We start from the raw sequence: 14338 nt of genomic DNA on the forward strand, positions 1-14338 counted from the left end.
AAGCTAAAACGTTACAAAAGAATGTATAACCTGATCAGGGGTTGGTTGAGAAATAAGTACCAAATCTCTAAATTATTTATTTGCATGAGTTAGGTTTACTCATGTATGGCAGGAGAATTAGGTAAAGAAGTTAAGATTTTGAGAGATACGGGAGCAAGTATATCTTTGAAGTGAGAGATAAAAAGATATGCAATTCAGGAGTATTGCCAGAAAAAGTGATAATGTGTAGAATTCATGGTGAGAATAACAATCTTCCAATGTATAAAGTGAGGTTGGGGAGTCCAGTAAAAAGTGGTGAAGTGGTAGTAGGAATAATGGAGAAAATCTCAGATCAAGAAATATAGTTTATCCTTGTAATAATATAGTTAGATCATAGGTGGGAGCGATGCCAGTGGAAATTAGGCAACTGAGGTGTTACAAGTATATCCTGGGATTTTTTCTGACTGTGTGGTAACAAGGTCACAAAGCCACAGGGTGAAGCAGGAGGAAAAATCACGGAGTAAAGGAAGTTGATGTTCAATCATCAGAAACTATGTTTGATCAAATGGTTGACAAAAAAAAACAAGAACAGTGGGAGGATAAAGTGGACTTATAATATTTTTAGTTGAGAGAAATTAGCTGAATTACAACAGGAAGATGTAAAACTGAAGTAGTTGCTTCCAAAAGCATCCACAGAAGCAGAATTTGAGTGTGTGTCTCAGAATGTTACTATCTTAAAAATGAAATCTTAATGAGGCAAGAGAGATCATCACATATTCAGATGAGAAATGGGCAGAACTCATCAAGTTCTATTACTGGTGGGTTATAGAAAGGTGTTGTTGGGTAGCACATGAATTACCAGTAGGTGGTCATTTGGGAGTAAGGAAATCATTTTATTGGCCTCAACTGAATAAGGATATGCTTGAATATTACCAGACACGTCATACACGACTGTAAACCTCAAGCAGTGATAAAATCAGCACCCTTAATACACATTTCCACATTGGAGGAACCTTTTACAAGAGCCTGAAGTGATTGCTTAGAATCTGTCCCTAAAACAAAATGTTTAGCAATTTGTATTTGATGAACACAATGGGTGTATCCACTAGATTTCCAGAGGCCATTTCCACAGATACTTAATTTTTTTAAACTAGAAACAGACTATCTCCAGAAATACAATCAGAAAAAGGGTCAAATTTTCCATCAACTTATTCAAGAAAGTTACGGACATTTTATGAATAAAACAACTCAAATCCACCATGTACAATTCAGAATCGCAAGACGCATCAGAACTGTGGCATCAATTAAAGACCATGTTGAAGGCTTATAGTCAAGATTATCCAAAGGATTGGGATAAAGGAATTCCATTTGTACTTTTAGCAATCATCTAAATTCAGTCCATTTGTTTAGTTTTTTGGGCATGAGGTGAGAGGACCACTGAAATTATTTAAGGAGAAGTTGGTTAGTCTTGAGTTTAGAGATCACATATTTGGAATGTGTTTTAAATTTTAGGGAAAGATTAAATAGAGTAGGTGAGTTAGCCAAACAGCACAACAGGTGATGAAACAGGAAGTAGACAAGAAATCAAAACTTGTAATTTTGCTTGTAGCAATAAAGTATTACTGTTACTCCCAGTGATAGATGAACCAACCTTTAAAAGCAAGGTTATCAAACTGAAACAAAATTGAGTGAAGTGAATAATTTGATAAAAAAGAAAGATATCTCACACAGTGTCTTAGGAATACGCTTAAAAGTTATTTTGATAGGGAAGGATAGAAAACAGAAAATAGGAAAACAGCAAATGTGACACCACTGTTTAAAAAGACAAAAGATGGGGAATTATATACCAGTTAGTTTAACCTCTGTAGTGGGGAAGATGCTTGAGTCGATTATCAAGGAAGAAATAGCAAGGCACCTAGATAGAAAATGTCCCATTGGGCAGACACAGCATGGGTTCGTGAAGGGCAGGTCACACTTAACTAATCTTTTGGAATACAATGAAGACATTATGAGCACGGTGGACAACAAGGACCCACTAGATGGGTGTACCTAAATTTCCAAAAGGCCTTCAACAAGGTGCTGCACAAGAGGCTGCTGCATAATATAAAGATGCATGGTATTACGGGTAAAGTATTAACATGGATAGAAGATCGGTTGACCAACAGGAAGCAAAGAATGGAGATAAATAAGAGCTATTCTGGTTGGCAATCAGCAACTAGTGGTGCGTCTCAGGGATCAGTGTTGGGACCGCAATTATTCAGAATTTATATTGTTGATTTGGAGTTTGGGACCATGTATAGTGTGTCAAAGTTTGCAAATGATACGAAGACGAGCGGCAGAGCAAAGCTTGCAGAGGCCAGTGAATCTGCAGAGGAACATAGATACATTGAGTGAGTGGGCAAAGATCTGGCAGATGGAATACAATGTTAATAAATGTGAAGTCATCCATTTTGGTAGGAGTAACAGTAAAAGCAATTACTACTTGAATGGTAAAAGTTGCAGCAAGCTGCTATGCAGAGGGACCTGGGTGCCCTTGCGAATGAATCTCAGAAGGTTGGTCTATAGGTACAAGTAATTGGGAAGGCAAATGGAATTCTGTCCTTCATTGCTAAAATGATTTAGTTTAAAAACAGGGAGGTTATGTTGCAGCTGTATAGGGTGCTGATGAGGCCACATCTGGAGTACTGAGTGCAGTTGTGGTCTCCATACTTGAGAAAGGGTGTACTGGCACTAGAGAGGGTGCAGAGGAGGTTCACTAGGTTGATTCCGGAGTTCTGGGGGTTGCCTTATGAGGGGAGACGGAGGAGACTGGGATTATATTTATTGGAATTTAGAAGAATAAGGGGGAAATCTTATAGAAACATATAACATTATGAAGTGAATAGATAAGAAAGAAGTAGAGAGGACATTTCCACTGGTGGGTGAAATTAGGACAAGAGAACATAGTCTCAAAATTAAGGGAAGTAGATTTAGGACAGAATTGAGAAGGAAATTCTTCACCTGGAGGGGTGTGAATCTATGGAATTCCCTGCCCAGTGAAGTAGTTGAAGTTTCCTCAGTAAGTATTTTTAAAGCTAAGATAGATAATTCTTTGAACAAAGAATTAAGGATTAAAGTGAGAGGGTGGGTAAGTGGAGTTGAGCCCACAAAAAGATCAGTCAAAACGTTCTTGAATGGTGGAGCAGGCTCGAAGGGCCAGATGGCCCACTCCTGTTCCTCCTTCTTATGGTCTTATGAAAGCAAAAAGGAGAATGTGGGACTTGGTCACAACACAGAATAAAGAACCAAGTTCAGATGATTCTGAATAGGACTTCCCTCTAATTAAAATGGACAATGAAGTTTTCAAAACTGGAGATAAACTGAGTTACTTTTCAGAGGAAAATCAAAATGAGTTGAAAGTGTTATTACAATCATTGGGGAGCTACGTGGGAGTAAACTGGAATGTACTTAACTGATTTTGCATGATGTAGATGTAGGAAATGCTGTTCCAATTAAGGAACATTCTTACGGACGTAACCCTCTAAAATTGGCACAGATCCAAAAAAAGAGAGACTGAACGCATGCTCAGAGGCAACATAATTCGAATTTTAGTGACTGGAGCTCACCCGTAGTAATGACGCCAAAACCAGGTGGCACCCAACGATTATGTGTGGACTATCGCAAAGTCAATGCAGTTAAAAAGTCTGATTCATATCCTATTCCACATTTGAAAGACTGTATTGAGAAGGTTGAACAAGCAACTTATATTTCTAAGTTGGACTTAGTCAGAGGATACTGTCAGATTTCTTTATACAAAAGAGCAAACAAAATCCAGCTGATGCCAAGTGGACTATATCAGTTTACAGTCATGACCTTTTGTATGAAAAATGCACCAGCCACATTTCAAGGATGAATCAATAAAGTCATTTCAGAATTACCCTATTGTGTGGTGTACATCGATGACCTGGTGATTTTTAGTCACGTTTGGAGCATCTATCACAGTTGTTTGTTCATCTTTAGGAGGTGAGCTTGGTGATAAACCTGGCTAAAATAGAGTTTACAAAAGCCCAAGTCACATTCTTAGGCCATATGATTAGCCATGGAAAAATGACCCCACAGGATACAAAAGCAAAAGTTATTGGGGATATTCCCAAACCATCAACGAAGAAGGAAGTACAATGACTCATGGGATTGAGTATTTTTTAAAATTGGAAGCTTGTACCAAATTTTAGAAGTGTGATTGCTCCAGTGACATTCAGATAGCGAGGACTATAGATGCTGGAAAGTCAGAGTCAATAAGGTGTAGAGCTAGAAAAAACACAGCACGTCAATGAGCAGAAGAGCAGGGGAGTCAATGGTTCAGGTTGGGACCTTGCATCAGGACCTGAAACGTCGACTCCCCTGCTCCTCTGTCTGACTAGAATCCCAGGCTATTTGGCCCAACAAGTCCACACCAACTCTCCAAAGAGTAACCTTCCCAGGCCCATCCCCCTACCCTAATACTCTACATTCACCGCTGACTAATGCACCTAACCTAAACATCCCTGAACACAATAGGCAATTTAGCATGGCTAATTCACCTAATCTGCACATTTTTGGATTGCTGGAGGAAAGCGGAGCACCCTTACATGGGGAAAACGTGCCAACTCCACACAGACAATTGCCCAAGGTTGGAATTAAACCTGGGTTTCTGGTACTGTGAGGCAGCAGTGCTAACCACTAGGCTACTGTACCACACAAGACTTGCTGTGCTTTTTCCAGCTCTTGTTCCACTGACTGACTTGAAGTGCAGAAAGTTTCAGTGGACAGATGGCATTGAACAGCCTGATGGCATTGTTAAGCACTGCCCCAGTGTTAACCACACCTAAATAATGCAAAGCCATTCAAAGTGGCTATTGATGAGAGTGTTGGTGCTATATTCCTGCAAAAAGACAAGATAAAAAGACATATTGGATATTTTTCCAGAAAATGAGTTAATCATTAACAGAAATATTCCACAACTGAGAAGAAGTCCTTGAATATGATGTTGGTATTGCAACATTTCTATTGCCTTTAATGTGTCTAAGACAATTGTATATAATAATCACAACTCCTTAAAGTTTTTGGAAAAAAACTGAGGATAAAAATACATGTTTGTTTAAATGGAGATAACACTGCATTCAATCAATTTGAAAATTATACATGTGGCAGGATGAAAGAACGTAATTGCTGACGGATTGTCGTGACTTTGAAGAATGAAGATGGAGGTGTTTGGTGGAAGAAGAAAATGGACTGAAATGGACTGAAATGGACTATAGTAGCAAATATTTGCATACTCACAGTCCATGTAATGTACATGCATTGTGCTGTACTAATAGTGTAAGGCTAAAGATTTTTTAAAAGATGAAGCCATCTTTGTATATTGATGTGCTTTTCTTTAAAAATGGTGGGAGGTATGGTTTTAAGAGGTGTATTTTGTCCTTTTTTTTAAAAAAGTGAAGAAAGGTTGGAGACAGAGGTAAAGAGCAGCCTGCTCAAAGCCAATAAAGTAAACAGTTTGCGAGGCCTTGCTTTTTTAAAAAAGGTTGGAACAATAGAAGCAGCCTGAATGGTTGGGGTCAAGTTCCCACGAACAAGAATTTTTAGTTTTAGCTTTCTGCAGTTGTTGGGGTCTTGGAGATGGATATGGAAAATCTTATTCCTCTCCCTGTTTCAGCTAAAAGCTGACAATCCTTTCCTGCTGCTACAATTGCATGCAAGACAATTTATTTTATTAAATGTGCCTTGGTCAAGGGTGTATTAATGGGATGTAACCATACTGAAAGAGTTATTTAATAGCAATTAACATATCTATTATTTTGTTGAGTATTTCAATAGAGTTACAGTTAAGCCAATCCTTTTCTTTTTATTTTGTCTGTATATTTTGTCTGTATTTTAACTGTAGTGCAAAAATAAATTGCTTAATGTTGAGTAGTTTGACCAATTGAATTGCATCTGCAACACAATGCCTTATGCTTACTTCTAAAATAAGTAGTAGTCACGGTCAAGACTATCTTAATATAGTTTGAGGTGGTTTGGTCTGGTCCATAACACTGGTTGGACTCCACTTGAAGTCGTGAGAGCAAATCAGGACTGTGGTCTTTGAGGGTGTTGAGGTTTAGAAGAATGATACCTTGACTTCAGGGGTGAAGTTTTGAAGAGAGATAATGCAAATTAGGCCTGTTTTCTCCAGGATTTAGAAGGTTTAAGAGGTAATCTGATTTAAGTCTTCAAGTTATTAACAGGAAAAGATAGGTCAATAAAGATAAACTAGGGGGCACAATTTTAAAATTAGGGCCAGGCCGTTCAGTAGCCACCTTAGGAAACATTTCTACATACAAGGAGTGGTAGAGGTTTGGTAACTCTTCTACAAATGGCAGTTGATATTACATTAGTTGTTAGTGTTAAATCTAAGGTAGAAAATGTTTTGTTAAGTGTAGGTATTCAGGGATATGTGCCAATAGCAAGTATATAGATTTAAGCCACAGATTGAGCAGAATCTCACTGAATGGTGAAACAGGTTCGAGGTGGTGAATGGTCTACTCCTGTTCCTATGGGACTGAGAAAGAGGATGTCAATGATGTTTCATAAAGGCAACCAAATTCTTTTACAAACTTAATCAGGATTTTTTAAGGGGGTAAAACTTAAATTGAATCTCATGCTTTGAACCAAAGGGTAAATTTTCCACTTTTACTTCTGGCTAATAGTATGTCAAACAAAAAGAGAAAATTAATACAAATAATCCCAAGTACATAATAAACAAACCTGACTATTGTATTTCAAGTGAGGACTCTCAAAAGCTTATTACAAGGATAGATCGAATACAAAATCAATGATACTTAAAAAGCTCAATATGGTTAATTTCAATTTTGTGGGTTTAATCACAAAATACATTAATAAAGCTGTGGTTCTGTTCGCTGAGCTGGAAGTTTTTGTTGCAAACGTTTCGTCCCCTGTCTAGGTGACGTCCTCAGTGCTTGGGAGCCTCCTGTGAAGCGCTTCTGTGGTGTTTCCTCCGGCATTTATAGTGGCCTGTCCCTGCCGCTTCCGATTGTCAGTTTCAGCTGTAGTGGCCGGTATATGGGTCCAGGTCTATGTGTTTGTTGATGAAGTTTGTGGATGAGTGCCATGCTTCTAGGAATTCCCTGGCTGTTCTTTGTTTCGCTTGCCCTATAATGGTAGTGTTGTCCCAGTCAAATTCATGTTGCTTGTCGTCTGCGTGTGTGGCTACTAGGGATAGCTGGTCGTGTCGTTTCGTGGCTAGTTGATGTTCGTGGATGCGGATCGTTAGCTGTCTTCCTGTTTGTCCTATATACACCAGAACTGCAAAAAGAGGAAGAGGAACACCTATACAAGATATTCGCATTTTTTGGGCACAGGGGCCATAGACCCACCAGGAACTGCCAGTTGCTGAAGGATGCCTTGTACTGACATTGGCTTTGAGTGAGAGCTACACGGATAGAGAACTAGAAGAGAGAGGCTGGAGACCTTGGTGGTAGGGGTCAACAGGAAGAATGGTGATGCTTCTGCTGCATAGGGTCATGCCCTAAGGACCTGGCGGCAGTACAATAAGAAGTTTCCTAATCTGTATCTGACTTTTTAGGAATGGGAGTTGGTTGTCCTTTTCTTCCTCTCTCGTGAATCGGATTCCTATGAGTGTGGAGTTGATGATCCGGTGTGTTTTCTCTATTTCCATGTTTTTAATGATTACAAGGTGTCATCGACGTATCTGACCCAGAGTTTGGGTTGAATTTGTGGTAAGACTGTTTGTTCTAACCTTTGCATTACTGCTTCTGCTATGAGTCCCGAGATCGGTGAGCCCATGGGTGTTCTATTGATTTGTTCGTATATCTGGTTGTTGAATGTGAAGTGTGTTGTGAGGCACAAGTCCAGTAGTTTAAGTATGCCGTCTTTGTTGATGGGTTCGACGTCCTGTTGTCTGTTATGTCTGTTCAGCAGGTTGGCTATTGTTTCTCTAGCTAGGGCTTTGTCAATAGAGGTGAACAGTGCCATTACGTCGAATGAGACCATGTCACCTAGACAGGGGACGAAACGTTTGCAACAAAAACTTCCAGCTCGGCGAACAGAACCACAGCAACGAGCACCCGAGCTACAAATCTTCTCACAAACTTTGAATACATTAATAAAGGTTATCACCTCCATTGCTTGAGCCAAGCGCTCTTCCAGAGCCATAAAGGTAAGAAGTTGTGGATCAACAGACGAAATAGCTTGAGCTGTAAGTCCTTCACCGAGTTCGTCAAGCAATCTGAGAAAAAAAATTAAACAGACAAGATGAAGATACATAAAATAAAAGTTCATGATGCAGGGGGTAACAATAGTGTGTATAGAGGATTGGCTAACTGGAAACACTAACTGTACAGAAATGGGTCATTTCAGATCGGCAAGGTGCAACAAATGCAATGCTACAGAAATCAGTATTAAGATCTCAACTGTTCACAAATTATATGAATGACTTGCATCAAGGAATCATGGGATGTATAGTGGTGGTGGCACAGGTGCTATCCATTGAGGAAAGGTTATAGATAGGCATGACTTATAACCACGATTTCGGAAAAATGTGAGGTCATCTTCCTGTGACATAGACAATCCTGGTATGGTTTAACATGATGATTGCTAAAAAAGATGATTCCACAGTTGTGAGAGAAACCAGATTCAGAAGACACATCTTTAAAATAAGGAGTCTTGAATTTAAGACAACGTTAAGGAGATTTCTTTTTGAGTGAGTCTTTGAGACGGCCTTCCATAGACAATGGTAGAGTTACTAAATATTTTTAAGGCAGGGATAGATTAGATTCTTCACTAACAAGGCAATTAAAGTGAATAGGGATAGGTCGGAATATAGACTCAAGAGCACAATCACATTAGCCAAATCCTTGAATGATGGACTAAGATCAAGCAACCGAACAGACTAATCCAACTTGTATTTCATATGCTAAAACAATTTCGCATATATCACTCAATTCATCAAGTTGAAGGGCCTTTGTGTACTGAACCATTAAGTAAGATTGTTTATTAAATTTCTAAAGCCAGGAAAAATATTCAAGCAAAAACAATGGATTCTAATATTATTTCTAACTCAAATGTAACTGAATTAAGTCAAAAGTGGAACAGAACCCACAAGAAATTATTTAACTAATTTCACTGGGAGTACTTTGCAAGTATGGTTAAAACATTATTATTCATTTACCGAATTCAAAATTTAAACCTGGAATTTTTTTCTACCTTTTAACAGAACATGATTTTTATGACCACATTTAGTATTAGTGGTATAATAAAAGATTCACCATCAACTATTTTATTTATATTCAATGTATACTCAAAATCTGGCCATTCTTGTTTTTAACAAGTTAATGACCTAATATGCCATCCTTTAGTTCTCTTGGAAGAAAGAAAGAATATGTAAAAAAAAAAGGAAAAAAATACATAATTCTTCTCCAAATTCAGTAACACCAGCCATATGGGACAACAGGTTACACCACAGTTTTCAAAGATCTCCCATTATCGCCACAAAAGTGAAATGCTTCAAAACACTGCTTATAGTTGACTACGTAGCAAAGCTCAAAATGCTTGGATTCCCCAATGCATAGGTAAAAACATTTTGAGGCTAATGTCCAAAGATTTTGACCTCAATATATCCAGTAGACAAGTAAATCGAATCAAAGAATGACAGGTCATTAAATGAGGAAGTGCAGATGCCCATTCAAAGCATGAAACAGTAGCACTGCTGGCATTAGAATCAACCATTGTTTGGCAGATGAAGATGGTGAAGTGGAAATCAATCGTGTCAATTCTTATAATCTACTTTGAGTGTGAGTAGGATAGTGCCAGAAAGAAAATGACTGTATGAGCCTTATGAGAAAAAAAAAAATCAGGGCCATCATGTCAAATGGAGTCTAAGTTTCAGGTACCAATCAACAGCTACAGGCTACTTTTTTTTTTACAAAATCAGAAGTAAATCACACTAAACAGGAATGCTATTAGATAACACAACATACATCTTTGAAGCAGCAGCTAAACAGGAACTTCTGGATTGGAATTGTTACTGTCTCCTTAGCAAACTTCTAAGGAGACAGTAACATAATGATAATTTTATAAAACCAGTAAGCTGGAGTTGTAAACCAATGTTTGAGGCATGAGTTCAAATTTCAGCTGGGAAGTTAGTTTGGTTAGTTAATGTGTTAAGAATAAAATTAATTTCTCGTTAATAATGATCCCAAAGAGGATTAATAGGATTAATATAAAAACTAATATCCATCAAGGTAGGAAATCTTAGCCGGTCTGGATTACAATTGATTGCACAGCAATATGGTTGACTCTGAACTGCCCTCCTTCAATTGTTTCAAATTGTCATTAACAAAAAAGCTGAAGATTATTATTGATGGACTACCTTCCATCGACCTAGGCCCTGAAATGACCTTGCAAAGTCCACCTTACTTGCTTCTGGGGACGTGTGCCGAAATGTAAGACAGCTGAACCGCAATGAATCAAGCAACAGTCCGACAGTCATTCTCATCAAATCATACCTTACAGCCAATGTCATAAACAAGAAAGGTTAATTTATAAAGTTACATATAAAATATTACTCAGAGGGCAGGCATTCTTCAAAATGAACTAAATCCTGCAGATAATTAGGCATTCCTGGGAAGAAATGGAGGAGACCTAAAGTCCATACCAAAATCTTGTCCCATAAAAGGTGCAACACAAAATGTGTACCTGCTTTACCCCAGTAATTTTTCAACATCAAAACCTTGATGGGAGGTTGAGGGAAGGGAAATGCCATCTGTCTTCGTCAATTCTCACAATACTTTTCTCTTTCCCCTCTTTTAGCTAGTAGCATTGGGCATCCCACTGCTATGTAATCATTATTCGTATGCACCTATATCGGTCACATGCGTAAAATCAATTAGCTCAATATAAACCAAGGTTAGGCCACCATTTATTGCCAATGCATGAAGTGACATGCACATTTTTATCACGAACTGCATAATATACAAAGACCATATGCATTGTTGTCTTAACAAAGATTTTAATACAACAGAAAGTTTTCATTCAGCTCATTAAACTCTGAATCAGAACTCAACTTGTTTTTGTCTGCAATCTTATTCCACAATACCATATTTACCAACCTGCATCAGAATGCAATTACTTTAAATCTTCAAAAGCAGCACTTTATCATAAATATATAGACTTTTATAGGGTTACCATTTAGTTTTAGGGTCTAACTTTGTCCCTGGCTGTTCATTCATAGTTTTTCAAGTAGTACTCCTTTACATCAAATCCTTTAATTACTTACAAAATTAAATTTATTCACTATTTTCCATCAATAAACGTATATGTAGATCTCTTTCTCCTTTCACTAATCTAAAATCTAGATTTTCATCTTCTGGTAAAATTATGAGGTTTAAACATATAAAACACAACAATATACAACTTACACAAAGGTTATATCAATTACATCAATTGTGGTAAGACTTCCCCTTATGAGAGAACATAGAACTAAGGATCAACACATTTTCATCTCTGATCTCCAGCCCTCACTTTCTCTCACTGTTCAAAGAGGCTTGATTCTCAGCTTATGTGTCTGCATGACTACATTGTTACATAAATAGTTAAGACACCTCTGGGCCCTTGAAAAACAGGAAAAAACATTCATTTCATTATTAAATGCAGTTGACAAAAATTGTTTTCTTAAGCAGTTGTAACCAGAGCTTCATTTATAAAGGCAGCTTAGACAGGACAAGTAGATGGAATACAATATGAGAGTATGCAAAGTTGTTCATTTGCTTACATGGACAGTACAGAATACCAAGGTGCAGGAATTCCTAATTTCCACAACTCCAAGGTTGGGAGCTAGTTATTCACTGCAGAATTTCTTGTCTCTGACTTGCTCTTGTAGCCACAGCATTTACATGACTATTCAATTTCTAGTCAATTGTAACCCACAGGAATAGGATAGTGAGAAATTCAGTGATGATCATGTCATTGAATTTTAGAAAGGAGAAAGATGGTTAGATCTTTTCTTTTTTAGATGGTCATAACAGACAATTGCATGGCGCAAATTTCATTTTTCACTTATCTGTCCAATCTTAGAATTTGTTCAGTGTGCGCTGCCTAGGGGTACTGTATTGTGTAATATAATACTGAATACATTTCCAGCCAGGCTGCATAGCAAGCTAGAATTAACTTTCCAATCCTAAAATGTAATTATTTATAATGATAACCAGAAAAACAATCAGAAGATATAACCTGGTGGAAGCAATGAGTAAACTTAAAACATTTTACACTGTTTTTACACTGGTTTGAAACTCGAACTACATTAGTACCAGAAGAAAAATTGAATCATCTAAAAATGAACACTGATCAGCACAATTGCAGCCGATAATTAATTGGGCATTAATGATTCAGAGGCTTTTGAGAATTTGAAGTAAACTGCAGTTTCCTATAAGACAATCTAAAAAAAGAGTGGGGATCAAACATAACTTCTTGTAGACAGGAGATGAAGGATTATTTAACTGCTGGAAGCTAAATTAAGAGGACAGTAAAAACCAAAAACAAACTTTTGGCAACATTTGACTCTTTTCTCCAGCAAAAATAAAATTATTAGATCTACAGGCATCAATTTCAAGGCCTTAGACAACAGTGTTAGACAAACTCATTGACAATAAAAGCAAAATTCTGAAGATGCTGGAAATCTGAAACAAAAAGAAAATCCTGGAGAAACTCAGCACTGTCTGTGGATAGAGAAACAGAGTTAAGTTTTCAACCAAGATCGGACTCCAGAACTGAAAAGCGTTGGAAAATAGTGCTCTTTTGCACTTTTGATGGAAGGATAGGAGAGCAAAGGGAACACACTGTGCAGAGGCCATCACCCCTCAGCTTCCCACAGTCCAGGGAAAACAGCCCCCGCCTGTTCAGCCTCTCCCTATAGCTCAAATCCTCCAACCCTGGCAACATCCTTGTAAATCTTTTCTGAACCCTTTCAAGTTTCACAACATCTTTCCGATAGGAAGGAGACCCGAATTGCACGCAATATTCCAACAATGGCCTGTGTAAAATACTAAGGGATTCCTAATTGGAGTGAAAGAAAATGAGAGACGGAAAATGGGAGCATATTAAAGCATGGAAGGGTAAAAACTGGCTCTCTCATAGTCAGAGTCATAGAGATGTACAGCATGGAAACAGACTCTTCGGTCCAACGCATCCATGCAGACCAGATACCCCAACCCAATCTAGTCTCACCTACCAGCACCCGGCACATATCCCTCCAACCCTTCCTATTCATATACCCATCCAAATGTCTCTTAGATGTTGCAATTGTACCAGCCTCCACCACTTCCTCTGGCAGCTCATTCCATACCCACACCACTCTCTGCGTGAAAAAGTTGCCCCTTAGGTCTCTTTTACATCTTTCCCCTCTCACCCATAACCTATGCCCTCTAGTTCTGGACTCCCTAACCCCAGGGAAAAGACTTTGCCTATCCATGCCCCTCATCATTTTGTAAACTTCTATAAGGTCACCCCTCAGCTTCCCACAGTCCAGGGAAAACAGCCCCTGCCTGTTCAGCCTCTCTGCACTCCAAGATCTCTTTGTTCAGCAACACTCCCTCGGACATTACCAATAAGTGTATAAGTCCTGCTAAGATTTGCTTTCCCAAAATGCAGCACCTTGCATTTATTGGAATTAAACTCCACCTGCCACTTCTCAGCCCATTGGCCCATCTGGTCAAGATCCTGTTGTAATCTGAGGTAACCCTCTTCACTGTCCACTACACCTCCAATTTGGTGTCATCTGAGACCAAAGTAAACAACACACAAATAAGACAAGATCATTTTTAGGGGTGGGGTAATATAAAAAAAGGTGTACAAACAGCATAAGTACAGACTTTGAAATTGTGAAACTTTACATTCAGTCGCAGAAAGCTGTAAAATGCTTTAATGGAAAGTGAGATGTTCTGGATGTAAGTTTACTCGCTGAGCTGGAAGGCATGTTTTCAGACATTTAAAAACCATACTTGGTAACATCATCAGTCGAAGGCTTATGCCCGAAACGTCGATTCTCCTGTTCCCTGGATGCTGCCTGACCTGCTGCGCTTTTCCAGCAACACATTTTCAGCTCTGATCTCCAGCATCTGCAGACCTCACTTTCTCCTCAACGTCATCAATGAGCCTCCAGTGAAGCACTGGTGGTATGGCCCATTTTTTATTTATGTGTTCAGGTTTCCTTGGGTTGGTGAAGTTATTTCCTGCGATGTCTTTTCCTGTTCTTTTTCTCAGGGCGTGGTAAATGGGATCCAAGTCAATGTGTTTGTTGATAGAGTTCCAGTTGGAATACCATGCTTCT

At 38.4% G+C, this 14338-nt stretch overlaps 1 protein-coding gene across 4 annotated transcripts in view; it reads right to left on the bottom strand.

The window, feature by feature from the left end:
- The window catches only part of pja2 (praja ring finger ubiquitin ligase 2), a 104571-nt gene that overhangs the window by 19990 nt on the left and 70243 nt on the right, over nt 1–14338 (bottom strand). For all 4 annotated transcript variants that reach the window (XR_006314654.1, XR_006314649.1, XM_043710414.1 and 1 more), the window contains exon 6: nt 8134–8242. Coding sequence is in view for 2 of the 4 variants with exons in the window: in XM_043710414.1 (XP_043566349.1) it covers nt 8134–8242 (109 nt within the window). In the remaining 2 variants the exon portion in view is untranslated. The remainder of the gene's footprint in view (nt 1–8133; nt 8243–14338) is intronic.

Source organism: Chiloscyllium plagiosum, chromosome 2 (assembly GCF_004010195.1).
Source record: "Chiloscyllium plagiosum isolate BGI_BamShark_2017 chromosome 2, ASM401019v2, whole genome shotgun sequence".
In the NCBI taxonomy this organism is placed as follows: domain Eukaryota; kingdom Metazoa; phylum Chordata; class Chondrichthyes; order Orectolobiformes; family Hemiscylliidae; genus Chiloscyllium; species Chiloscyllium plagiosum.